Here is an 18,381-nt window from a genome sequence, read left to right on the forward strand (position 1 = left end):
TGCTCCTTCCTGCATGGGTTACATGGATGGACAAAGCTTGCTTGTTAGTTTAGAATGAGGGCTGCTCTTCTGATATGGGTTCAGCATAACTTCTGAAAGAGCAAAAGCATACAGCAGAGATCTCAAATAAAAGAGATATTGCAGCTTCTCAGTGGCTTTAGCTGAGTTTAGAGTAGAACAGACACAGCAATTTTCTAGTGATCTTCAGACCACAATATGCTGGAGTTTCATTGGATCTTATATAGGTATTGTGCCTCTTTAGAGCACTGCGTTGATTTACAAACATTTTCCCTTTAAATCTCAGCTGCAATTAAGACATTTGACCGATCTGTATTTGCATATGTTGACAAGGATTAAGGAAAGTTTTAAAGAGATTTTTAATTTGCAGCTGGAGGGGGGTTGGGAATAATTGCAAGGCACTCATTTGTATGCAGATCTCTGAGGTAAGTCTTAAAAACTCTCTGTACCAAACATAAGAAGAAAACAAACAAACAAAACTTGCAAGATGTTAATGAACCCATTTAGAAAAAAAAATAATTATAATAATTTTTGTTTTCTGAGACCCAGGAGGCTGGTAGCAGATGCAGATCTCGCCTGCGAACAAGCACACTCCTATCTTACTATCAAAGCACAGAACAGATGGGGTGACCTGGCTATGGTAAGACCTGAGTAGCTTTGAAACCTACATGTGTCTAAAAATGCTTTCAGGGCTTCAGACAATGTTTAGCTTTGATGGGATATGGAATTTTTTATTGTTGTTAAAAAAAACCATCTAAAGCAAGCCGTTAACAAACATAAACAAATAGCTCATTAGCAATCAAACTGAGTCGTAAGCTTGAAAACAATGTATTTCACTGTCTGATTTTAAGCTGCTGAGCTTTTCAGATTCTTTAAAAGAATACAGCAGAATATGTATCCATTATAGTTATTTATGCAAGTACATGGTTGGTGGTAATGGGACTGAAATGCATAGGAGTTCCAAATTTGATAGCTGAAATAAACCCAGAAGGCTTATTCCATTAATCGCTTCTACCCCAAACACTTTATTAAGTAAAATTATCCATATTGGATCTTGCACAGAATTTGTAAAGTTTAGGCCCAAGGTAAGTTGCCTCCTCCTCCTCTGTTGCTACTTGACCACATCTCCCTTCCCTTCCCACAATATGTGCAATTAAACATCAGCTGAAGCACAAGTCTTTGGCTATTTTGTTTTCTCCAGAATGCTTCTGGGCCATGACTCAAATGCACTGTGAAGCTACATAAATGAGGAGCATTGCCTTTTATTTATTTATTTATTTATTTATTTATTTATTTATTTATTTTATTACATTTATATACCGCCCTTTCCCGAAGGACTCAGGGCGGTTTACAGGGTAATTAAAAACCAAGATACAAAAGTTAAAAACAAGTTTAAAAAGAAATTATATTTGTCCCTGTATAAATAAAACCCCAGTTGGTCGGGGGCAGTCCTCAGCTCCACTGGCAGCTGGTTCCAAAGGGCAGGCGCCCCCACTGAGAAGGCCCTATTTTGGTCAACATGTCATGGTTGATTGTTGCCTATACTTTTGTTGTGATTCAGGGTCAGCCTGTGGGTTCGGCAGATGGGTCAGACGATTCAGAGGAGGAGGAGGGGGGTGTTGGAGAGGTTGCTGAGGGTGTTGGAGAGCTTGCTGATGAGAGCCCTCAGCCAGGCCCCTCCCACCTGGTTATGACGCAGACCCAGCTGTGTGAGCCTGACAGCGTGGATGAAGATGACCCACAGCTGGCCCTGTTCAAGGACGCCCGACGCAGGAGGCAGTCAATCAGGAGTAAACAGAGGAAGGCAATGGGGCACCTCGGAAGGAGGCAGAGAGAAGCCACGCCCTGAACTGTTTAAAAGGGGAATGCGTGTGAGGGCTGGTTTGCTGAAGGCAACCGTTTGAATAGCTCCTGTTTCATGGTTCGTGTCTTGTTTTTGCTCTGTTTGCTTTTGTGTCCATAAATTTGGCAGGCTTAGTTCCAGCCTCTTGCCTTCTTGTAAAGGGGTTGTCCCTGCCTTATCTGCAGGGCCGGTAGTAGGCTGGTACAGAACAACTTTGATGTAGTCCAGACCAGAAGCTCAACAATGAATCCTAGCTCTGTGTTTACTGCAAGAATAGAATAGAATAGAATAGAATAGAATAGAATAGAATAGAATAGAATAGAATAGAATAGAATAGAATAGAATAGAATAGAATAGAATAGAATAGAATAGAATAGAATAGATCTGGAAGGGTCCTTGGAGGTCTTCTAGTCCAGTCCCCTGCTCAAGCAGGAGAGCCTATACCATCTCAGAGAAGTGACTGTCTCTTCTTAAAAACCTCCAGTGATGGAGCACCCACGATTTCTGAAGGCAAGCTGTTCCACTGGTTAATTGGCCTCACTCTTAGGAAGTTTCTCCTTAATTCCAAGTTTCTTGTCCTTCCCTCTGGTGCTTTGGTGAACAACCTGCCCCCCTCTGTCTTGTGGCAGCCCCTCGAATACTGGAACACTGCTATCATGTCTCCCCTATTTTTTCTTTTCTTTAGACTAGGCCAGGGGTGTCAAACTGCCGGCCGGCGGGCCGAACATGTCATCTGGAAGCCACGCCCACCCCATTGCCAGCAATAGCAAAATAGTCCTGATACATCTCACAACATGACGTCGTGACGTCGTGAGTTTGACATGTCTGGACTAGCCAAACCCAAGTCCCAAGGCTGTTCTTCGTATGTTTTAGTCTCCAGGCCTTTGATCATCTTAGTTGCTTTTCTCTGAATTTTTCCCAAACTCTCAACATGTTTTTTGTGATATGGTGACCAAAACTGGCTGCAGTATTCTGAATGTATTCACCCTCCCCTTTCCTTTTACACTCTGGAAAACTAGACAGGGTCCCATCTCTAATGCTTCCCATGACCCTTTCTGCATCTGTGGATACAGATGCCTTTTGCATGGTGGTGTGTCCCAAGGCCATTCCCACCTTCCATTACATTTTATGTGAGGGAGTTAGGGAGAGAAAAAAAAACTCTCACCTAAATATCATCCCAGCTTGATAAGTGATCTGTCCATATCTCAGGGCAGGAAAATCTACAGGATGAGTCAAAAAATTCCAATAGTGGCTGCACGTGTGCAATAGAATCAGAGGTTTGATCATGTGTTCATAGCTGCCATTTTGACTTTTTTGACCCAATGCCTTATCTGATGGAGAGATATGTAAAGGTCTTTGTCTTTAACATATGATTGTTAAAAGAAGGAAAGTGATAGTGGGCAATGATATTTTATATGGTCTATGGGACATTCTCATGAGGCATATTCATATAATTCATTACCACTTTGGAATTGATTAAGGTTTGAGTTCAGCCTTAAGACATTACAATCTATGCTGTATATAGAGCTTGAATTTTTGCAAGTTTATTGATGAATCTGAGCTATGTAGTCCATCTGCTTATTTGCAGGACAAACTGTCCACCATTTAGCTGGTGAACTCTTTTAGAAATTATTATTGTTATTAATACTTTTTAAAAGACTAAAAAAGAGAAACAAGTGAAGGGGGGAAAATTAAAAAATTGATGCAGGGTATTAGTAAGTGGACACAGAGGTCAGTGAGGTTGTTACAGTTATAACATTGATGGAAAATTCACCATAAAAAAGAATACATTAGGATAATTTCTGAGTTTCCACTATTTTGTTAGTGGAGCTGTGGTGGCACAGGGGTTAGAGTGCAGTATTGCACGTTAATTCTCCTGACTGCTGACTGCTAGCAGTTTGGCAGTTCGATTTTCACCGGCTCAAGATTGATCCATCCTTCCATTCTTCCGAGGTCAGTAAAATGAGGACCCAGATTGCAGGGGGCAATATGCCAACTCTGTAAACCGCTTAGAGAGGGCTGTAAAGCAGTGTGAAGCGGTATATAAGTCTAAGTGCTATTGCTATTGCTAGAGAAGAAGAAAAAGATAGAAATAAGAAAAAATTATTAAAACCATTACAAGAAAATATTTAGTTTTAAGTACGCCTTTGTTATAGTCCAACTGATATATAATTCTCTTCCTCAATTAGTGTATCCTTCACTTCTGATTTTGAGGCTTTTAAATTCCTTGATATCATAGAGGAAATAATGTCTTTTCTTTTTTATGATTGCTTATGAATAGAAGGTGAAATTTCCTTTGCTTTTAAACATTTGCCTCTGTTATTAAATATATTTCATGTTTTAGCACTTCCATGAATATGATGCTGATGGAAATGGCATAATTACAAAAAAAGATTTGAAGGACGTTCTATATAGATGTGGTATCCCCATAAACCCCAAAGAATTTGAAAAACTTTGGACAAGGTAAGGCTTTATTAATAATATCCTTCCCGCATTACCCATAGACTTTAATACATGTCAAGAAAAATAAATCTCTACTTTTTTTGAATTACTACTCTCTATGATGTCTATGGTTTAATCTGTACTTGCCTGATTGATTTACACTTCCATAATAGACCCAAGGCACTATTTTTGGAGATTAGAAACGAATGATGTGATTATCTATGTCAATCCCCCACTCTCCATCAATGTGACCTCAAGTCTATGTTTTGCTGCTTTGCTTTTGAAGAACGCATTTTTATTTGTTAGGCTTCCTGTAGTAAAACTTTTGCCCATTTGTGATAGTTGTTTCCAGTTTGTGGCAGGCTAACCCCAGAAACTCATTGTCTGCATTGCACAGCAACAATGTCCCTTTAGCTGAGTCATTATTTACTAGTGTGTAATACCTTTCATAGCTTTCTTGATTCAAAACCCAACAAAAAACCACGATTTTTAAAAAAATTACTATTGTGCTTTCCCTGATCATCCTACTTTTTCCTCTTTTTGTTTTGATGCACCATTTCAAAATGCAACACTGTGCTTTTTTTAAAAAGCACAAGCAACAGTGGGATACTTAGCAGAAAAACAATAGAAATTTTACAAAAGGCACATTTTTATCAAGGTTTGAACCAGGAATTTTTGGTTTACAAGGCAAGAGTAATAGCTATTGTGTTATTATGAGAAGTGATAGCCAGTGGCAAGGATCACTAATGCTTTAGAAAGAAATAGGGCAGTAATACAGATTTGTTTTTTAAAATTTGTTTGTCATGCCATTCGTGTTTGATCTTTAACTTTGTATATATAAACTTAGCTTTGTATATATGTAAATATAGATGCACAAATGAACGCAAATAATTGTATATATCTATAGGGAAATAAGGGACGCGGTGGCTCAGTGGGTTAGGACGCTGAGCTTGTCGATCAGAAGGTCGGCAGTTTGGCGGGTCAAATCCTGAGTGCCGCGTAACAGAGTGAGCGCCTGTTACTCCTCCCAGCTTCTGCCAACCTAGCAGTTCGAAAGCACATAAAAATGCAAGTAGAAAAATAGGGACCACTATGGTGGGAAGGTAACAGCACTCCGTGCGCCTTTGGCGTCTAGTCATGCCAGCCACATGACCACGGAGATGTCCTCGGACAAGCGCTGGTTCTTCGGCTTTGAAATGGAGATGAGTACCGGCCCCTAGAGTTGGAAACGACTAGCATGCATGTGCGGGGGAACCTTTACCTTTTATAGGGAAATAGGACGAAAAATATGGAATTTCAGTCTGGATGATATTTTCTTGAGCCAGTTCAGTGTTAAGCTAGCATGAATATAGATTTGGAGCAGTTTAACCAGTACGTCAGCTGTGGGATTCAGCCAGTTCGCACCACTTTGGTAGAACTGGTAGCTAATTTTTTGTTGCCCAAGCCCAAATAGACTTCCAGAAGCAGCATCCACACAGAGAACCGGTTGTTCACATATTTGAATCCCACCACTGCAGTAAGTGTAGAAATGATGCTGTTTCTGGGTAAAAGGGCCTATTGAAAATAGCCATTTCCACACAGTTTCTGGAACTGTATCTACCTTTACAACTTCCCAATGTTTCCCATGTTAATAATGATCATTTAGCGTTACTAAGTAGTTGTTAGGGCTGGTCATCCTATTGCTCAGAAGCATGATTTAAGTCATATACTTACCTGGCTCACTCCAATGCATGCAGCTTTTTATCCAACCATTTGCAACTCGAGGAAACCCAGCTAAACCGGAGGTCAATTGGCTCTTTGGAGACTACATGCTCAAAACCCATTAACCACGTTCACATATTTTGTTTTAAAACAAGCCAGAAACAAGGATATTTTCTAAACTTTTAAAGTAATTCTTGCTTGCACCTCTGTAGACTGGGATACAAAAGAAACTATGAATCAGCCTGAAATTCACTAATAAAATGTGTTGTTTTTTTTACTAAGGCTGGATGAAATTTCAGTGTAAAATTATGAATCTATTAAGTTGGTCCATCACTGTGGAACGTTGAATCTCATTAGTTGCTTTTGACTTGATGTGTCTATCTGAGGGATTTTTTTGCGCACATAAGCACATTGTATTAATTTACTAACATTTAAATAATTAAATTTCCTTTTGTCCTGACTTGTCCGTCTCTGCCCAACTCTTCAAAGCACAAAATAAAAATAACTTTAAAATAACAAGTGATCCTAGAATCTTATTATATCAGGGCCTCTATAAAAACAAAGCACATGGATAGGTAGAAGGCTCAGGAAAGGAACAACAGTAACAAAAACAATAGTAGTGAAAACATATTCACCACTGGAGGAAAAATTGCCAGGGTTTGAACTAGGAACCTTTTCTTTAAAAGGCAAGAGTTGTAGCTACTGTTTTTTTATAGCATTCGTGATAAAGTAATCAAAAAATAATAGAAAAACAACGCACTTTTCTAAAAAATAAACAGGGTTAAACTATCCTTTCAAATCTCCAAAATAATGCAGAATCAAAGAGAATAAGATATAAATAAGATATAAGCCTTGGTGGAGCAGTGGGCTAACGCCTCCTTAAGTAACACCAGCTGCCTGCAATTAGTGCAGGTTCGAGTCCCACCAGGCTCAAGGTTGACTCAGCCTTCCATCCTTCCGAGGTAGGTAAAATGAGGACCCAGATTGTTGGGGGCAATTAAGCTGACTTTGTAATAATGCCGCTTGGGGTGTGTGTGAAAGCCCTAATAAGCAGGCATATACATAGAATGAAGGCTACTGCTAAGCTTGTAAGCCGCCCTGAGTCTTCGGAGAAGGGCGGGATATAAATGGAATTAAAATAAAATAAAAATAAATAAAATGAGTAAAACACAAAGAAAGCCAATATTTGCGGAAATCTTTCCCTATCAAACTTCCATTGAGAACATCTGGCAGGGGATCCCCTGATAACAGGAAGCATCAAACAAAGCCCAAATATGTAAAATAATGGTTTTAAAATAACATTTTAAATTAATTATTTTAGGTTCCTAACTGAAAAGTTTGTTAGAATGTACAGAGGTGCTATCAGGGAATGTCAAAAAAAAAAGTCAAAATAGATTCCTCGCTGATAAATGGCATAGATTTTTGCACAATGCATGTAAAAAGGCGGCTAAACTTTGCATAGATGGACCAACATCTTTATCTTTTTTTTTTGCACCGCTGTGTATTCCTGTGACAGTAAATGTGGTAAATTATTTAATATTTCAAAATAGAAAAACGAGACTTTCTCCCCTAAAAACTGATAAGGTAACCTAGCATCCTCCAGATCTGTTTATGCTCCTAAAATCCCTGTTTCAGCAGAAATTTGTCTTTGAAAATGGAAGTTAAATGGATTGCTCTGTAAAACCCATTTTGCGTTTTGCTTCTTAAAAGGTAAAGGTAAAGGTAAAGTTTCCCCTGCACATGCGTGCTAGTTGTTTCCGACTCTAGGGGCCGGTGCTCATCTCCGTTTCAAAGCCAAAGAGCCAGCGCTTGTCCGAGTACATCTCCGTAGTCATGTGGCCGGCATGACTAGACGCCAAAGGCGCACGGAACGCTGTTACTTTCCCACCGTAGTGGTCCCTATTTTTCTACTTGCATTTTTATGTGCTTTCGAGCTCTGAGAGTGTGGTTTATTTCCTTGCACAGATGTACCATGGAATTAGTTTCTACCCAACTGGCTTTCAGTTTCTCTTCTTATTCTATAAGAAATTCCACAAAATCATGTCTTTGGCATTAAATCATTGCGTTATACCTTAGGTCACTTAAAAAACAGCACTCAGCTTCCCATGTGATTCAGTAAATGTAGTGTATGCTCTTAAAGCATACACGGAAATGTCAGCACAGCCGGGGGCTGGACAGCTCCAGGCTATAAACGGTTTTGGCGGGAAAGCCTGAATAGAGCGAGTCGTTGACAGCCCCAGGGCATGGTCAGCTCTGGCGGGAAGCCAGGGTTTAAATCCATTGGCTACCTGCACTGGCGGGAAGCCCAGGTTTAAATCTATTGGTCGCCATTCACCTGGGCAGGTATAAAGAGACGCCAGGTAACCCCATTGCTCCAGCTTCATTTCTGACTCAATAAAGAAATACTACCCAGCTCAAGTGTTCGTCTCTCTGTGCAACCACGCGACATTGCAGTAAAGTTATTGAAATCAATATGGGAATACTTGGGAAATGAAAAATAATGGAAATTAAATACCTATAAACAACAAGAATAACATATAATATAATATTAAAGCATAAAATTACCTTGGTACTTTGGAAAATTGGAATGTGGCTCATACAAGATGGTTACTTAGGAAGATATATATTATGTATATAACCTTGCTTAAATGTTTTAAGCAGTTTCAATTCTGAATTTTAAATGAATGAAAATTGTTATATCACATAAGCAGAGCTTTTTTTTTTAAAAAAAAAGAACTTTTCTTTCCCAGAGAACTCGGCCTCTGATTTGTTTGCCAAGTGATGCCTTTCCAGAGGTTTTCCAAGGCTACTATTTATCTGGCTAATAGTCACAACACATCTTTTCTCGAGGAGCTCAAGATGTTCTTTTGTAAGAACATGGCCTTCATTTTATTGCTATAGTAGTTGCCCTGTGGAATTGGTTAGGCCAGGGGTAGGCAACCTCGACTCTTTTATGACTCATGGACTTCAATTCCCAGAATTCCTGAGTCAGCTATGCTGACTCAGTAATTCTGGGAGTTGAAGTCCATGAGTCATAAAAGAGCCGAGGTTGCCTACCCCTGGGTTAGGCCAAAAGATAATACTTGGTCCAGAGTCCCCCACAGAGTTTTTAAAGCCAAAGTTTCCCAAGTCTTTATCCAACAGCTTAATGACAATCCCAAACACACTAGGATACACAAGGCCTAGCACCAAAGACAAAAGTATTCCTCTATACTGTCTTTTCTAAACCATACATTTATATAGAAGAAAACCAAAACAGCTTTCAATATTTTCAAGTTCAACCTTCTCATAAGGGATTTCAAGGGAAGAAGCGGATTAGCTAATATTATGTTTCTTATTGGAAATCTGCTGAAAAGCTCCAAGGATCCCAAGCTTGAAATCAGTTTTCTTAAGTTATGTTCCATGTTGAAGACAGAAGCAGGATTTGAAATTTTAAGATACAATCCAAAGGCTATTTTACCAAAGAGCATGTTTCACTGATCTGTGGTAGGGGCATATGAATAAGTGTTGCTTAGGTTCCTACTGCAATTATAATTTTTAAATTACAGAGGTACCTCAGTATTCGACTTTTTCAAAATTCAGCAAAAAATCTTGTCCCAGTACTCAATGTGCAAGGTAAAACATGCTGGTGTCTTCCGCCTAGTGACTCGCTACTCCTTCCGGCTGAAATAAAGGGTCACATGGCAGGTCATGTGGTTTGCTTTGTACTTGTTGTTTTTAGTACTCGTTGCACCTCCTGGAATGAATCCCGGACGAGTACTGAGGTACCACTGTATATTGTATTTATGGGTTCTGACTGAGTGAATAATACTTAACCAGTTGCTAGCCTTCCCCAGTGTTCTGTGATCCTCAACAGTGGGCCTACTAAACATAATCTGTGATCCTGAGGTTTGCCTTGCTGGTCCTGACTAGGAGAGATTGTATACCTTCCCCTGCAACAGATAAGGGTAGTGTAATTTCACTGAGACAGAATTGCCGGATAAACCTTAAGCAGGTACCTCCCAGTGTCATGGCTGGGAGAAGAACAGATCTGTTGACTTGAAAAGGCAGAAGGAAGAACTCCAGAACAGTTCTTTAAACCCAAGGACAGTTGTATTCTGTAGCAGACAGAACTGTGTACAGGTGACTTCCTTCTGGTCTGGAGTAAAATAAATTTACCGTGTGGAGTCTGTGAAGTTTCTGCTTTTTTAAATGAGTTTTGGGAGAGTTGAGATTTATTACGGTTCCCATGTGAAATCTGATACTGTGGTCAGAAGTAGGTCTTAATGAATAAGAGAAACAAATAGCAGTATTTTTTTAGGCCTTTGGGAGGGATCCTTTCTGGAGATTGGAATTGGCTGAAGTCAGATGAAAAGTCAAAGGAGGAGCAAATGACAAAATGAGCTTTGTGCCATTACAATGCACTCTGTCCGTTTTGCACAGGCACTGTGACACTACACATAGATACCAAAGATACAGAGTTGCACCGTAAGTTTAAATTGTTTGAATACTGGAAATGCTTATGACAGAAATGCTCAAATATGTCCGTCCTCCAATATTCAACATACATATTAGCATGTACATTCAAATCCTGTCTCTATGAAAAGCAGAATAACTGTTTCATTCTAACTGTTCATTTGTCAGTATGATATATCTTTTATGAATTGCTGGCATACTTTGAAATGAAACTCTTGCCTTCTAAATTTTCATTTAAAAATTAGTTTCAAGTCACCTCAGACTTGTCACCTCAGACTACACGTCCACTATGTTATGATTCTGGCTTAATGTTGTGGATGGAATCAAACTAATATTGATCAGGTTCAACAAGTATATCTCTAGCAAGATGGTACTATATTTAATGTTGCATATGGGAGGTTATTTAAAAATGTCTTTCATCTGAGCCAAATTTCAATCTCCTATAGTTTGTCTAGAACAGAAAATAGTGGAGAAGCAAACACTGAAATAAATTTATGGCAGAATTATTGATTCATTGCACAGTCAGCCAGGGGTTCAGACTTGATTTGGCTTATTGTCTACTTATCGAGTCCTTCCCAAGGACCTGGGATAGGTAGAGGTGGATATTTGATAGTGTTACTGATATTGTTGCAGGATGTAAGCTGTTCCAATCAAAGCTGCTTTTTCAATTGACTGATGGCGAATTTGTCAATGCCAATGGTGTTCAAATGGTGCTCAGCTGTTTTGAGATTGTACCCAAGGCACCTATTACTATAGGACAGGAGTCTTCAAACTAGGTCCTTTTATGACTTGTGGACCTCAACTCCCAGAATTCCTCAGCCAGGATGCCAGGCTGAGGAATTCTGGGAGTTGAAGTCCACAAGTCATAAAAGGACCTAGTTTGAAGACCCCTGCTATAGATACTAGCTTGGTTTCCTTTGCCACAGTCATTCTATTTTTATTTGCAGGTCTTTGTATTTTGTTATCTTCTCCAGTTGTTTTTCTTCTCTTCTGCTCTCACCAGGTACTATCATGTCCACTACCCAGACTTTTTTGTCTTTCTTACTGATAGTTGTTAAGTTTAGGGTCTTATGAGGACCCAGATTGTTGGGGGCAATAAGCTGACTTTGTAATAATGCCGCTTGGGGGTGTGTGAAAGCCCTAATAAGCAGGCATATACATAGAATGAAGGCTACTGCTAAGCTTGTAAGCCGCCCTGAGTCTTCGGAGAAGGGCGGGATATAAATGGAATTAAAATAAAAAAATAAATAAAATTATGTGGCAGGTGCCTATCTGCTTGAATTCTAAATTCCCAGAGCAATTTAACTTCTTCATTTTCTATGACTCTCTCTATTTTATGGTCCCAGCAGTTCTTGCTTGCAGGCAAATTATATTTCTTGTAGATCTTCCAATGCACCATTGTTGCTACTTTGTCATGCCGCTGTTTGTAATCAATCTGTGTGATCTTCTTGCAGCAGCTTAACAGAGGTTCCACTGTTTTTTCAGCTGCTTTGCATAGGCAGCACTTACTTTTAAGGCTTGATCTTGTGCAGCCAGAATTAGCCCTTTGGTCTTTTTCTTCAGTGTTCCTGTTCTTAGCCATTGTCAGATCTTGTAATTATCAGTTTTCCCTGATTTTTTTTAATATACTGGCCTTGTAATGCCTCCATTGTGTTTTTTCATTTGGTCTTTCTTTCTTTAGCACCCCTGATATCAAACAGCTCCCATATTAGCTTTGCATCTGTCTTTCTACAATGTCTTTCAGGTATTCACTAAGCATAGGCTTCTTCTTCCAGTTAAAAAGTCAATGCTCATTTGTTTCCTTTCGATATTCTGCTTTCAGTCTTGTTGTTTTCAAGAGATTTCCCTTGTTCCCTCCTTTAGCAAAAGCTCTTTTGCTTTTTTATGTTGTCATACATTATTATTATTATTTGCATTTGCTGCCTGGTCTCACACGAGGCTACTCTAGGTAGCTCACAACAATAAAAAATGAAGAAACAAAAAAAGAAGTTGAAGCAAAGCAAGAGTAAAATAATAGAACAATAAAACAAGGAAAAAAATATATCTAGATATGACTGGAATGCAGATCAGTGTGAAGGTTATTAGTTTAACAGTGAACAGCAAGACAAAACTGTCCCCTGTGGATATTATCTCCTTTCTTTATAATATTCCAGAGATAAATAGTGATTATGCAAAGAGCACACTTAACAAATGGACCATGATCCATTTCTTATGGCAAATCTTATATTCTCCTCCTCCATACTAATTTTGCAGTAAATATTCATAAGATGAAAATCAAATTGTGGTTGACTATATTTCCTAGAAATTGTCCCTATGACTATTATATAAAGCATTGTATCTTAGTGAAACATTTCCTTTTCTGATATAACTTGCATATTTTTCATGCAGCTGTGTAACACTGTTCCTAAACCAAGCATAGACAATTCAAGATTCTGTCATATAAAGGGCCAATGAAGCAATTAATAAACATACAACTTTGTCTTCTCTGAACTTTTAAAAGGTATGATCTGAATGCAAAAGGCTACGTTACTCATCAAGAATTCCTACAAAAAATGGGTGTGGAGAATATACCTCATGACAGTGGCTTGAATAAGCAGTTTTCAGCTGATAACTATCCACACTTTATGGAACATTACAAAAGAGAGGAAAAGAAACACATTGACATCAATGAAATCATAAATAAGATCAGGTAACTAATTTTCTTGATCACTATTCTTATATATATGAGTTGAAGATGAATGTGGACCAATTGGGTCATTTTATTGATTTTTGGGAAGCCCCTTCAGATGGCTTTGTATGTTACTTTAATGGCGAAGCAAGTCATTATTATTTCCGTTGCTATTTCAGTCAGGGCAGCCACAGTATTTTATATTTTTTGGGTGCCTTCAATCAGTTTTTCATTCCTGGTGACTGCCTGGAAAACTGCCTGCAGTTTTCTTGGCAAGATTTTCAGAAGTGCTTTACCATTGCCTGGTTCCTAGGACTGAGAAAGAGTGACTGGCTCAAGGTCATCCAATTGGATTCGTGCTTTATCCACTATACCAAGCTGGCTCTCATTTCATAGTTACTTAGAATAACAAACTCCAGTTTGCCAGTCCAGATATTGTGCACTATGTATAGGTTTGTATTTTCAGTTGACAGAAATCAATGCAGAGACATTTCCTTGGGAATAAGCCTTATTTTGCTGAAAAGGAGGTTAAAGTCAATCTATGTATACCATTAAAATTCTGATTCCTATAACCTTTTAACTGGAAGAAACTGTGCATTATAGAGCAAAACATTTTGAACCAAACTGCCTCAAATGAGCTAACTTACAGAATCTTTCCAAAATCCAGGAACCATGACTCCCATGGAAATGAAATTTGTATTGTGATTCAACATCAGCCTGAGGTTCCGGCAGCTGGGTCGGATGATTCTGAAGAGGAGGAGGAGGAGGAGGGGTTTGGAGAGCCTTTGGTGTCAGAGGGAGGTTCTGATGCACTGCAGGACTCTTAGCCTGTCCCCTCCCATCTTGTTCAGACTCAACTGTGTGAGCATGAGGGATTGGAAGAAGACGATCCACAGCTGGCTCTGTTCAGGGACGCTAGGAGCAGGAGGCAATCTAGCAGAGCAGAACAAAGGAAGGCAATGAGGCAACTCGGGAGAAGGCAATGAGAAGCCACGCCTTGGGACTGCTGATAAAAGGGGAAGGTGTGGGAGGTGCTGGTTGCTGAAGGCAACTGTTTGAAGATCTTCTGCTAGAGTCCTGGTCTGTTATTCTTGTTTAACTCTTGTTTAATCTTTTGGTTTAAGTCTTGTTTGAACTTTTCATTTCACTTTTGTTTGAACTCTTTGGAAATAAATTTGGTTGGGTTTTTTTCCAGCCTGTTGATTAGAAAAAGGGGTTGTCCCTGACATTCAAACAGGGCCGGTCGTAGGCTAGAACAGAACAATTTGACATTTTATACAGTAAAACCAAACTTGTCACAATACATTTCCTGTGCTATGCTAAATAGTTCAGCATGGGCTATTTTCAAGGCAGATACATCTCTGAATGTATCCCAACTTTTCCAGTGAAGGAAATACATTAGAAGTTTTGCCACTGTTGAAGGCATGGCGGAGTGTGGTAATGCATTTATGAAACAGTGACCCAAGGGAATTGTCTGTTGTTTCTTAAAGAATAAAATGAGCCTCCATAAATATATGTACACTGAACCCTGCCTAAGTTTTCTCAGACCCTCATTTCTGAATATCCTTTGCCTTAAATTACTTGTCTGCTTCCAATGTTTGTTCAACTGTCATCTATCTCTATAATTCTTTACTTTTCTATCTCTTTGCTCTCTGCATCTCTATTTATATCCTCTGTCTATCCAATAACCATTCCTCTGGTGGCCATTCTCATATAGAAAGAAAGGTTTTAGATTTCCCCATTCCTAGAAACATTATTGTAAGTATATTTATTTCTGTCAATTCTGTTTTTCAACCTCAAGCAACTATGTGGATGCCGGCACTTCAACCCTCAGAATACCCCAGCTGGCATGACAGCTGAGGAACTGGGAGCTAGAGTTCACACACTGTGTCTGGGCAACTCCAGGAGCTGTCCACATACATGTTAAAGTTGCTCAGGTTGAGAAACACTGATCTAAAAGAAGGCCAAAGATAGGGACTTCTCCAGAGAGATTTAAGAATCTATTCTGCACGATCCTTCACTGATCTAATAGCCTCCATTTGTTTCTCTTAAGAATTTCCTGGAAACATGGCTGGCACCAACTTGAAGAAAGTTGGTTTAAGTCCATTAGATGTTATATTTTTCTGTGTGATATCTACTGGGGTAAATTTTTCCAACACCCTCCCTATGAGTATGGCATAATTGATATAATTGGTGGCTACCTTTTTAATGCTCCTTGATACCCTTATATCATTGTCTCTTCTGCTTCACATATAACTTTGTTGTTGTTGTTAGCTGCAAAGTCATGTCTGACCCATCGCGACCCTATGGACAACGTTCCTCCAGGCCTTCCTCTCCTCTACCATCTTCTGGAGTCCATTTAAGCTCACGCCTACTGCTTCAGTGACTCCATCCAGCCACCTAATTCTCTGTCGTCCCCTTCTTCTCTTGCCCTCAATCTTTCCCAACATTAGGCTCTTCTCCAGTGAGTCCTTCCTTCTCATTAGGTGGCCAAAGTATTTGAGTTTCAACTTCAGGATCTGGCCTTCTAAAGAGCAGTCAGGGTTGATCACCTCTAGGACTGACCGGTTTGATCGCCTTGCAATCCAAGGGACTCACAGGAGTCTCCTCCAACACCATAGCTCAAAGGCCTCAATTCTTTGGTGCTCAGCCTTTATTATGGTCCAACTTTCACTGCCATACATTGCAACTGGGAAGACCATAGCCTTGACTATATGCACTTTTGTTTTTTTTTGTTTTTTTATTGAAAAGTTTTACAAAAATTTTAATAATAACCAGCCCCCTCCCCATCAACCCTCCCCCCTTCCCTCCCCCCTCCCTGGACTTCCCAAAGCAGAATACAGGGTATTACATATAGCAATCTTATGCAAACATATGCTAAATATCTATTACAACGTTAACAAACCTTCCACCCTTTAACTCCCTTGTAACAAAACTAAAGTAATTATAATAACACTTCTATAATTGTAAAAATTATTCATATGCTATTTGAAACTTGACTATACACACTTTTGTTGACAGGGTGATGTCTCTGCTTTTTAGTGTGCTGTCTAGATTTGCCATGGCTTTCCTCCCCAGGAGCAAGCATCTTTTAATTTCTTGGCTGCAGTCCCCATCTGCAGTGATCTTGGAGCCCAGGAAAATAAAATCTGTCACTACCTCCATTTCTTCCCCATCTATTTGCCAGGAATTGAGAGGGCTGGATGCCATGATCTTGGCTTTCTTAATGTTAAGTTTCAACCCAGGTTTTGCACTCTCCTTCTTCACCCGCAACAAGAGACTTTTTAGTTCTTCTTCACTTTCTGCCATTAGAGTGGTATCATCTGCATATCTTAGGTTGTTATTTCTTCCGGCAATCTTAATTCCAACTTTTGATTCATCTAGCCCTGCCTTTCTCATGATGTGCTCTGCATATAAGTTAAATAGGCAGGGTGACAGTATACAGCCTTGCCGAACTTCTTTCCCAATTTTGAACCAATCGGTGGTTCCGTGTCCCATTCTCACTGTTGCTTCTTGACCCGCATATAGGTTTCTCAAGAGACAAATAAGATGGTCTGGTACGCCCATGTCTTTAAGAACTTGCCACAGTTTGTTATGATCCACACAATCAAAGGCTTTAGCATAATCAATGAAGCAGAAGTAGATGTTTTTCTGGAACTCCCTAGCTTTCTCCATGATCCAGCGTATGTTGGCAATTTGATCTCTAGTTCCTCTGCCTCTTCGAAATCTTGCCTGTACTTCTGGTAGTTCTCGATCCACATACTGCTGGTGTCTAGCTTGTAGGATTTTAAGCATAACTTTACTAGCATGAGAAATGAGTGCAATGGTGCGATAGTTTGAACATTCTTTGGCACTGCCTTTCTTTGGAATTGGAATGTACACTGATCTTTTCCAATCCTGTGGCCACTGTTGAGTTTTCCAAATTTGCTGGCAAATTGAATGTAGTACTTTTACTGCATCGTCTTTTAAGATTTTGAATAGCTCAGCTGGAATACTGTCATCTCCACTAGCTTTGTTGTTGCTCAGCTTTTCTAAGGCCCACTTCATATTCTAGAATGTCTGGCTCGACATCAGTGATCACCTCATTGTGATTATCAGGGATGTTAAGCTCATTCTTGTATAGTTCTTCTGTGTAATTTTGACACCTCTTCTTAATCTCTTCTGCCTCTGTTAGGTCCCTGCCATTTTGGTCCTTTATCATGCCCATTTTTGCATTAAACGTTCCCTTCATCTGTCCAATTTTCTTGAAAAGATCTCTGGTCCTCCCTATTTCTATTGTTTTCTTCTATTTATTTGCACTGTTCATTTAAGAAGGCATTCTTATCTCTTCTAGCTATTCTCTGGAATTCTGCATTCAATTGTGCGTATCTTTCTTTTTCTCCCTTGCCTTTCGCTTCCCTCCTTTCCTCAGCTATTTGCAAAGCTTCCTCAGACAGCCATTTTGCTTTCTTGCATTTCTTTTTCTTTGGGATGGTTTTGGTTGCTACCTGTTGTACAATGTTGCGAATCTCTGTTCATAGTTCTTCAGGCACTCTGTCTATCAGATCTAATTCCTTAAATCTATTTGTCACCTCTATTGTATATTCAACAGGGATATGATTTAATTCATACCTGAGTGGCCTAGTGCTTTTCCCTACTTTCTTCAGTTTAAGCCTAAACTTTGCAACGAGAAGCTCATGGTCTGAGCCACTGTCAGCTCCTGGTCTTGTTTTTACTGACTGTATAGAGCTTCTCCATCTTTGGCTGCAGAGCATATAGTCAATCTGATTTCTGTGTTGACCGTCTGGTGATGTCCATGTGTAGAGCCGTCTCTTGGGTTGTTGGAAAAGAGCGTTTGCTATAACCATCGTATTCTCTTGACAAAATTCTATCAGCCTGTGCCCTGCTTCATTTTGTACTCAAAGGCCAAACTTGCCTGTTATTCCGGTCATCTTTTGGCTTCCTACTTTAGCATTCCAATCCCCCATGATGACAAGGACATCATTTTTTGGTGTTAGTTCTCTAAGGTGCTGTAGGGCTTCATAGAACCGGTCAATTTCATCCTCTTCAGCACTGGTGGTTGGGGCATAGACTTGGACTACTGTGATATTGAATGGTTTGCCTTGGATTCGAACTGAGATCATTCTGTCATTTTGAGGATTGTATCCCAGTATTGCTTTTCCTACTCTTTTATTGACTATGAAGGCTACTCCATTTCTTCTGAGGGATTCTTGCCCGCAGTAGTATACCTGGTGGTCATCTGAATTAAATTCAC

General features: G+C 39.5%; 1 protein-coding gene across 1 annotated transcript in view; it reads left to right on the forward strand.

Annotated features, from left to right (window-relative positions):
- The window catches only part of EFCAB6 (EF-hand calcium binding domain 6), a gene marked incomplete at its 5' end in the record, with an annotated part of 134,053 nt that overhangs the window by 82,627 nt on the left and 33,045 nt on the right, over positions 1-18,381 (forward strand). The window contains 3 exons of the mRNA XM_081331367.1: positions 562-658; positions 4,206-4,324; positions 12,960-13,148. Coding sequence (XP_081187493.1) covers positions 562-658; positions 4,206-4,324; positions 12,960-13,148 — 405 coding nt within the window. The remainder of the gene's footprint in view (positions 1-561; positions 659-4,205; positions 4,325-12,959; positions 13,149-18,381) is intronic.

The sequence above is a fragment of the Vipera berus genome (genome assembly GCF_964194415.1).
Source record: "Vipera berus genome assembly, chromosome: 6".
In the NCBI taxonomy this organism is placed as follows: domain Eukaryota; kingdom Metazoa; phylum Chordata; class Lepidosauria; order Squamata; family Viperidae; genus Vipera; species Vipera berus.